Source organism: Meleagris gallopavo, chromosome 3 (assembly GCF_000146605.3).
Source record: "Meleagris gallopavo isolate NT-WF06-2002-E0010 breed Aviagen turkey brand Nicholas breeding stock chromosome 3, Turkey_5.1, whole genome shotgun sequence".
NCBI classification, from domain to species: Eukaryota; Metazoa; Chordata; class Aves; order Galliformes; family Phasianidae; genus Meleagris; species Meleagris gallopavo.
The window spans coordinates 66,345,590-66,355,003 of record NC_015013.2 but is presented as its reverse complement, the minus strand read 5'-3'; the positions used below and the strand labels follow the sequence as shown (position 1 = coordinate 66,355,003).

At 39.7% G+C, this 9,414-nt stretch overlaps 1 protein-coding gene across 1 annotated transcript; it reads left to right on the top strand.

Annotated features, from left to right (window-relative positions):
• The first annotated feature begins 4,330 nt into the window (after positions 1-4,330).
• Positions 4,331-8,402, top strand: LOC100550128 (myelin P2 protein). The gene is made up of 4 exons (XM_003205138.4): positions 4,331-4,504; positions 5,886-6,058; positions 6,320-6,421; positions 8,137-8,402. The coding sequence occupies exons 1-4, from the start codon at positions 4,432-4,434 to the stop codon at positions 8,185-8,187; spliced, it is 399 nt and encodes a 132-aa protein (XP_003205186.1). The 5' UTR covers positions 4,331-4,431; the 3' UTR covers positions 8,188-8,402.
• The last annotated feature ends 1,012 nt before the right edge of the window (positions 8,403-9,414 follow it).

Genomic DNA, 9,414 nt, shown 5'->3' with positions numbered 1-9,414 from the left:
CTCTTGTGTGTGTTGGCATTTCTCAGAAAGAGCCTTGGGTTTTGCACTGTGGGGATGGTGCTATGTGGGATGTATCGTGTGAAAGCCAGCACCATGCTTGGTAACTGTGGCCCATCTCACTGCAGAAAGAGGGTCATAGCCCATCCAGTTGGTGGTATTTGCTATGTAATGGAAATAGATGAAGACCTGGATACAAAGCATCATCTGATGACGTGTATTCGCTGTATGGTCCACCAACTGCAAGGAGCCTGTGGCCAAGATGCCCACCATTGGAGTTCATTGTGAGCAGGCAACCTGGCACCTCACCCACAGCTATGGTTTGAGAGAACATAGAAAAGCTGAAAACTTTAAGCTTGTGGATGATCTGAAGTGGTTTGTTCTTGTTCAGCTCCACTTGGAGTGAAATCAGAGCTGCTGGAGCTCTCAAGTGTGATTATGTTAATAATGTGCCTTTTCCTAACTTTTTTTTTTTTGTCCCTACATCAGACAAAAAGCATCATAGTTTAGAGAGTACTCTCAAGCCTACTAAAAAGAATTTAAAGGTTTTCTCTTGTTACAGCATCCTTACTCTCCTATACACATTTTCTACTAGGTCATTAGATTAAAACAGTCTTTGCATTTTATATCTGTTAGAGAAAGCTTTTATGGGAACACTAACTTCTTTAGATGCAAAGACCTTTAGGAGCCAAATTTTTACACTCCTCTTGTTCTTGAGTCCCTTTTTTCTATGGCTTTTAGTTCTCAACACCTACTTCAAATGTTCAATCTTATTTTCTTAACCTGGAGGGACAAAAAGAGAGGATGAAAAATTAGGAAGTCTTGGGAAAATCTGAACAAGCATCTGAGAAGATGTGCAGTATCCACAAAATGGGAAAAACACCACATCTGGAGCTTATGATTGGGTTAACTATTTGTGAACCACACTGCACATTCCTGAAATCAACTGTCAGAGGTAACAGCACTGGGACCTTACTGCCCTCAGCAGAAACCTCATACATACACTTGGACTTTCTTCTGCAGGACAGACCTTGTCCAAGATTCTACACTATTAGCACAGCTGAAGAGGGGAAAAGGTAGGGCTTCTAACCTACAGATGAACTAAGGAGTCATTTAAGAGCAGTTCTGAAAGGCTGTCAGCAAATTCTGCAGAAAAATGTTGAAAGAGCCGTGAACAAGCAGCTCCCTGTTTTTATTATGGCTTCACTGATTGTGAAATGTCATGAGTTTAAAGAACAGCAGTTGCATAGGGGAAGGAAGAATGCTTTTGAGTATCCCATACATACATACAGTATTCATTTCTTGAGTAAAAGGAGCTAACCCTCAGGTAAATGAAGTGTGCTCTCTCAAAAGTGAATAAAGGTGACAATATACATTTCTAAGCATCTTGCCCTCACCTGCAGAGCAGTACAGTCCACCATCTCCTTTTTGAAGTGCTGAACTATTCTCCAAAAATCAGAAACCACTCAACAGCATTCCTTTCTTAAAAAGGAGGATCCCACTATGTTCCTGCAAACGCCATTGGCCACAGCAGGCACCTCTGAGTGCTAAGAGGAGCAGGTTTTTACTTGCTAGCTTATTGGCTCACTAATCCCGCAAAGGTTTCATGGATGATCAGAGGAGAAGGGGACTCAGCCACAGATTTTTAGCAGCTCGGAAGAAGGATGATACAAGGCTTATACTTTGCTCTGAGCTTCCTGTTATTTTCCTGTTTAGCTTTTAATTCTTGGTTAACACTGGGAGGAACACAGAATACTTCTGCATGTGGGTCTGCCAAGCCCAAGGTCACCCAGCTCTGCTCTCCATACCCTGCCCTCAGCAGCTTTGGCCTGGTCTCTTGGGTCCCCCAGCTAAGCAGACAAAAAGCCATTCACACCCCCAAACTGGAGCTGTTGGGAATAGGCAGACTGCTGGCCTCATGTTCACAGCCAGTCCCTCGGCTCCCTCATGTCAGCATCAAAACATCCTTGGCGTCTTTAGGCAAGGCAGGCATTTGGCCTCTCTCTTCTGCTTTTATTTCTGTTTAGTTGATCTCCCCTAGGATTTTAATTAAGATGTCCTTTGGATGAAATGTGTCCAGATCATATTTCCTTTAAAGAAGTTGACATGAATTTACATTTTAAGTTCTTTTAATATACATTCTCCTCATGTTTTGACTCTGTTTTTACAAGTTTTTACTGTTCTTTCTAGTCCTGCTTCATATTCTCCAAGTGCATTTATTTCAAATCCCATGTCACTTCAATCACAAGAAAAAATGGAATCAAAGATCCTCTTATCATGTTCATGCACAATCCTTGCCACATTTTTTCTTTACACTTGAAAAAATTCATTTCCACAGATACTATTTCTACTGAAGTTATAATTCCCTGCTCTTCTTCTTTCTATGCTGTAAGTCCTTTAAATGAAAGTACTGATCTTTCTTGGTGACAAAGAGATGGATGGTAGCAATGTCAACATTGTTTGAGACTGCTTAAGACTGGGGTTTTTGTCTGTATAAATAATTCTCTGTCACTTTTTTTTCTTAAGGTTACTGGTACTGCACTATAGCTGTTCTATTCTGACTAATTTGCTCTTTTTGAATTTCTTTGGACCTGATTTTACAATGTCCCAATCATCTTTTATTTCCCAAAGGCACCAGCCTTGTCTTGTTAAAGTGCCTTTATTATGTGGATAGGACAATTAAATGAAAGAACAAAGAATGCCTGAGGGACGACGGTAGAATATTTTCCTATTATTCATTGAGAAATAATGGATAGTTTCATTTAGAAGAAGCTTTCTCATTTCCAAAGATTGGATAAAAGACCTAGCCATTTCTTACACTAAATATGATGTAATGTTTTAGAATAACACTGTGTGGACATATTCATAAATTCATTCACACTTATGTACATTTTACAGACAAAATATCTGCTTCCTATTGTGGGAAGAAAGACTTATTCTTTTATTTCTTTTTATTTTAATTACTCTGGACTGAACCCCCTTACATTGCACTGTAATTAGACCTGAGCAATAATGGGAACTTCTCTCAATTTATCCTCATTCATCTTAGGACTGATAGGATAAAAATGTTTTGCATTTACAACCAATATTTGTAATTTAAGACTCTGACATTTCCACACAACCTCAGAATAATTCAGAGATTATTTTATATTCCCTGCCCAAGTTGTTTCTTACTTCTGTTTAAGCATTTTTCCCTTACTGCATATGGCAGCTGTTGAGACAAGACTCACGTCTTTGCTACCGCATCCCAGCATCAGTTCCATTCCACTCTTTCTATCCTGGATGCAACAAACTCAGTTCTGCTACCTGTCATACCAGCATCTCTTCATCCTTGTAGTGAAGATTTGAGATGTTCCCATATATGGTCGTAGCTCAGAAATTAATTATGCAAAAAAAAAAAAAACAACAAATAAGTATAGAAGCCAAATAGGAAAGAAGCCTCTTAATACTTTCATGTAACAAACAATCATTTTCTCCAGGAAGTTAGTTTAGAAAGGAGAACGGCAGAATTACACTTGATGTGGTCTCACACTGCAGTTTTCATGTATTTTGGGTTGTCTTGAATTACAATTCTTCACATTCTCACCTGTCAAGTACACATATGGTTTATGTTACTAACCACAACACAGTAATTCTAAATGCACCTTTACAAAAAAAGCTTTTCCAACTTTCAAACTCAGTGTTTCTAATGCCAGGTTAACATAGTTAGCAGAGTGTCCTTGCCACAAAGAGTACTAATGATATCCTGGGCTGCATTAAGAGTAGTATTGCCAGCAGGCCAAGGAATGTCATCACCTCTGCTAAGCACTGATGAGGCTACACCTGGAGAAATGTATCTAGTTTTGGGCTCCCCAGTACAGGAGAGACCTGGACATACTTGAGACAGTCCAGGAAAGGACCATTAAGGTGATTAAGGGACTGGAGCAACTCCTGTGAGGAAAAACTGAGAGAACTGGGGCTGCTCAGCCTGGAGAAAAGGAGGCTCAGGGGGATGAAAATGACAACAATAGTAATGGTGACAGCAGCAGAATGGTGTTGGGAGGACAGTCAGAGCTGAATTTCAGAGGGATAAAGTGGCTGATGGCTACATATGGCTCAGATCCCACCGCAGTCCTCAGACTGCTCCATGTTTCCAGCAGTAGCCTCACATCCCCATCCCCATGTGTGCCTCACTGTCCTGATCTGTCAGTGGAGGAAGCTGAGGCAGGCGTCACCCGGAGCCTTGGTACAGATACGGCTGCCTTGGACAAGGTGCACATTGTCTTGCCCTGGCACTGCTGCTCCCATTGGCCCATTCTGACCATTACAGGGACTGGACATCTTTAAAAGGAGGCAAAAGAGATCTGAGTCAGGCACAACATTTCTTTGGCTCCCACCAAAAGCATCTGTGACTGCTGCCTCTCTCTAGGACCACTGCCTCACAAAGCCAACACGATGTGTAACCGATTTGTGGGAACCTGGAAACTTGTCTCCAGTGAAAATTTTGATGACTATATGAAAGAACTGGGTGAGAGATGTTGTGTGCTTTTTCTTTTTCTTCTTTTTCTTTTTTCTTTCTTTCTTTTTTTTTTTTTCCAAGTAAGTTTCCTTTGCAAATGCCGCTTCTTCATCTTATGCTTTGCTCATGCATAGTGCTTTCTTTCTGGCCATATAGGCATTGCAATTATTTTTCTAGCATAACTTACTTCCTCAACACCTAACATGGAAAGAAAATAAAGGCTTCTGTTACAAATTTACCTCTGTCTAAGTGAACTAACCTGATCTAACCTGTTTGTAATGAGAAGGATCTAAGGAGATGCAGCATTGTTTTATGTTTCTCTTCATTGCACAAACTCGTGATTTGTGATAATTTACAATATATAATGGAGCTGATGTCTCATGACACTTTGGTTTCGGAGTTCTAAATCCTATGAATGAATATATCTGTTTCTGAGAAATGCCAGGAATGTAATCAATTGGGCATTGTTTTTAATTCTAATGCTGGCTTCATTCCTAGATAGCAAGTGCACACAGTCAGTTACAGCATTTCTTTTGCTATATAAAATGATTCACTGAGACACTAATTCCCCTTATTTGAAATGTTAAACTGAGTAACAAAAGAACTTCAGTAAATTAATTAACCAGAGTAAATGTAGGATACAAGTTCAGCTACAGACATTTTTCTGAAGATTGGAACAGAAATGTTTCAGTACTGAATAATTACTGCAAATAGTATTATACTTTACAGATAACAACATATATCCTTTTATATGTATCTTCTCATATGAGCACTTCATAGCATTAATGCAACAACTACAGCTATCCCCTTTCTGTTTTTATAAAGCAGTGATACATCATTATTTATACATGTACTTGCCTTTTCCTCTGAAATTCAAGAGTTAGGATCCCTAAGGTATCTTAGTAAAAACCTAGGAATTGCCCATTCTCCAGTATATTCTTTGCTTTAATGAATAAGTAACAGCATATTGGCAGTTCAGAATCCAGTTTCCTCCCCGCATCTAGCTAAGAGAAGTTCAGATTCTAAGATTATTTAACAATTTTTATATAAAAAAGATTTAGTTGAGCTTTTGTGAGAAACAGTTCTATCTCTACAAAGATACATGCACACTACTAACCACCAGTATTTCTTCCTAGTTAAATGTATACACCAGTACATACTCAAGTGAATCTGCTTCTTGCTGGAGGCACATGCTATCAACTGGAGTTGCATGACCATCTGAATACAGAGCTTCCACATATGAAGAATCAGTGTCTCATATGAAGAAAGCATTATAGTATTCAGGAATAAACTTTTCCTCATTTTTCTACTGAAGTTTTTAAAAATGATACTGTGATACTGAGCTTTTTGCTTCCTAGAATGTAATGACAGTTTTGTTCCTGATTTCTAGGAGTGGGCTTAGCAACCAGGAAACTGGGTGGCCTGTCAAAGCCCAATGTGATCATTAGTATGAAAGGGGACATAGTAACCCTCAGAACGGAAAGCACCTTCAAAAATACAGAGATTTCCTTCAAATTGGGTCAGCAGTTTGATGAAACAACAGCAGATGACCGGAAAGTCAAGGTAAGGGGGCTGATGTTCTCTGAGTGGTCCTAACATACTAGAAGAGAGACAGGAGGAGTTTTTCTTACCCTCTTAGTGTACTGTGAAATTCCCAGGTTATTCAAGAAAAGCACTGAAAGAAGAAATAGTATGATGCTGGCACCACTGGTAAGAAGTTTATCATTAGCAGAGAACGCAGATCTGGCTGAATATAAAATGAGTTGCTATTCTAATCTGCAAAGTTTTGATTACAGTTTGAGACTCTTTTCTTGGCCTTTGTAGAGTGTTGTAACCTTGGAGAAAGGGTCATTGGTTCAAGTTCAGAAGTGGAATGGCAAGGAAACCACAATAAAAAGAAGACTGGTTGATGGGAAAATGGTGGTGGTAAGTACCAGGCTCTCACTCCTTGTATGCTGCTGCATGGCAGGAAGATGCAACGTTCAGTTGGCCTCTGTCTAAGCAGAGTGGCAGTTTTGGCTTTTGAGAGAAATAAGTATGGAGAAAATGGGAAACAAGCTTAGGAAACAATCTGGAAGGAAATAAATATTATTCCATAACAGCAAATAGTCATTAAAGAAATTATACTGGCAGAGTTGTCATGATTTGAGATCATATATACTGATCTCAAAATTATTCTGCCTAAAAGAAATGCAATTTTCATAGAGTAGAAATCTGTGAAATGTAAAAAGAAGTTTGCAAGCCAGAAATTTCTGTCCCTGGAATGGCTCTTTGCTTTTTTCCATCTTTAGAATGAATCCTGTCCACCTAAGAAAATTGATTTCATCCCTTTTTTGCACACCTGTTTCTACTTGTGCCAGTCAGTTCATAGTACTGTTTGTTTTTCAGGCATGAGCACATCTAGCTAAAGGTGCTGGAGGTTTATTGCATGAAAGGCAGTTCTCTATGCCTAATTCTGCTGGTGATGTTCTGATGTTCCTGATGGCTCCTCTGAAAGGCCCTTGGCATTGAGAGAAGCCCACACTTCATGAAGGCTGGGGACTTTCCTCAATCCATCTAACCTGCCTACCTTTCTTACAGAAAGGGTTGTTAAGCACTGGAATAGGCTCCCTAGGGAGGTGGTTGAGTCACCCTCCCTAGATATGTTTAAAAACCATTTGGATGTGGTGCTCAGGGACATGATTTAGTGATGAGTTGTTAGAGTTAAGGTAGTATGGTTAGGTTGCATTTGGACTTGATGATCTTGAAGGTCTTTTCCAACCTGAGCAATTCTATGATTCTATGATTCTCTACTAGGCATATAAAAGCCACAGGTGTCGTAATACATTTTAAGGAATTGAGATTTTACTTCTGAATAAAGAGAAGAATCTTAGAATCACAGAATGATAGGATGTCTTTGGATGGAAGGGACTTCAAGGACCACTCAATTCCAACCCCCTGCCATGAGGGGATCAGGCTGCTCAGGGCCCCATCTACTCTGGCCTTGAACATCTCCAGGCATAGAGCATAGCTTCTCTGGGCAGCCTGTGTCAGTGTTTTGCTCATTCCATCAGCTGCCTGTGGCCTATCCCTGGCCTAGGACAGGACTGCTGAGGAGGACTCATTTCTGCACATTGCTGAGCCCTGCCTCATGTTCTGCTACCTCTGTCGCACTGGCCTGGTGGCTGTGAGTCATTGAGAGCCACTGAGGGCCACCAGGACAAAGGGGTTAGGGGAAACATTTCGTGATTCATGAGTGCAAAGTTTTGTAGGCCAGAATCCTGACCTCTGAGCTGCACAGGCTGCATCTGTTTCCACAAAAACAGTGTTTGTAAAACTGAAAGCGTTTGTGAGCCACAGTATGATAAACTCGGCCTTGATGATGTTTCTATCAAGCCAGTACAACGAGAGTGCTTTTTTTTTCCTGTAAGCTGAAGTTAATTTTGCATTCTTTTTGTCATTATATGCCATTTGATTAAAAGAAAAAACAAACAAACAAAAAATCACATATTGCACTGTAACTATAGTTTTGCTATCTGCTCTAAAAATTATACAGATTTTCAAAATATGACATCTGGATTTTCAGTGAGTTCAGTGGTACTGCACAAGACATATTTGCTGCCAATGAGATTCTTATATTAATCTTTTCTTTTGTGCCTTAGGAGTGTGCCATGAAAGGGGTTGTCTGCACTAGAGTCTATGAAAGAGTGTGAAGAAACACCTTCTCTGCACCGGACTGGGATTGGCTCTAAAAACTCTCACTAGCCCAGTGATCAAAGCTTCATGCACTGTGCTTCTTTATTTTATTTCCTTTTATTGGGAAAATGACTGCATTATAATTTGATATTCCAGAGCCATAGTGTGACTAATCCAGAATATTGTGGTGCCTCAATAAAAGCTTCTCAATAAATGAAATAGAGCGTCTGCACATCAATTTTTAAAGTTTGCTTTCTTGGATGCTGCCCATCTTTTCTGTTGTTCTTGTCTGTGTAGATGGTCAGGCTTTTTCTGCATAAAATGCTAAAATACAATCGATCTGCCTCTGGGAGAGGGCTAACACTGTTTTCTTGATGTGTGTGAAAGTTCTCATCTCATGGCTGCAATTTGTCACTTTCCTGTAAATGATTTTATTGCTGAATAGTTCCTATAGGGAAAATCATCTTAACCACAATAATTTTTGACTTGCAGTATGATTTATTGTTTCAGTCTTTTAGTTTTACTGCATCATTTGTTCTCACTGTTCTCATCCTAAAATGCTTATATTTCTCTTCGTACCAATTTCTATAACCTGGCATTTGCTTGGAAGAGAGCACCTTTAGGAGGATGAATTATCAGGATATATTCCATATTTCTCTGCCCAGCAGCCTTTGAACTTTCAAAAGAAGTGTGAAACAGCTCTCAATGAACTCCGGAAATCTTAGTGCTAGAGAGTTTCATTTTGCAAAGCAATTCCTTTTACTTCTAGCAATTTTTAAGCATGGGTTTAGAGTTAAGCACACAGAGAGATTTCAATGGATAGAATTTGCTGCTAAACCCAATAGAGTAACTAAGCTGTTCATTCTTCCTATTGTACTTTGTGCTTTTAACTAAGGAAAAAACAGAAAATCTCCTTAATCCAAAAGCATTGGAGCAGCTTATTACTTTTTGCCTTCCTTAACTGGCATTCAGTAATACCACAGCATTCATGTTAACAACACAAAGAGGAGTATTTCTTCCCTTTTCATCACCTCCACGTCATCATGCAGGACTCTCTCTGCCTTCTCTGGGGGGTTAAAACTGCTGTGATAGGCAGATGTGTTTATTTTGGCTTGTTAGTAGCTGCAGTGCTAATGTGAACCTTTGCCTACTGGTTCTGCAGTTGAGAACATGAATTCTCACAGTAAGGGAGATCCGGAATGTCAGTATCTGAATCGGTGCAGCTGAGCAGATAATTAGGAAGT

Bases quoted from the DNA above. Each gene is read 5' to 3' on its own strand.
- LOC100550128 (XM_003205138.4), top strand. From the start codon at position 4,432: ATGTGTAACCGATTTGTGGGAACCTGGAAACTTGTCTCCAGTGAAAAT. The intron at 6,059-6,319 runs GTAAGGGGGCTG...TGGCCTTTGTAG, and splicing joins CAGATGACCGGAAAGTCAAG to AGTGTTGTAACCTTGGAGAA. The intron at 6,422-8,136 runs GTAAGTACCAGG...TTTGTGCCTTAG, and splicing joins TTGATGGGAAAATGGTGGTG to GAGTGTGCCATGAAAGGGGT.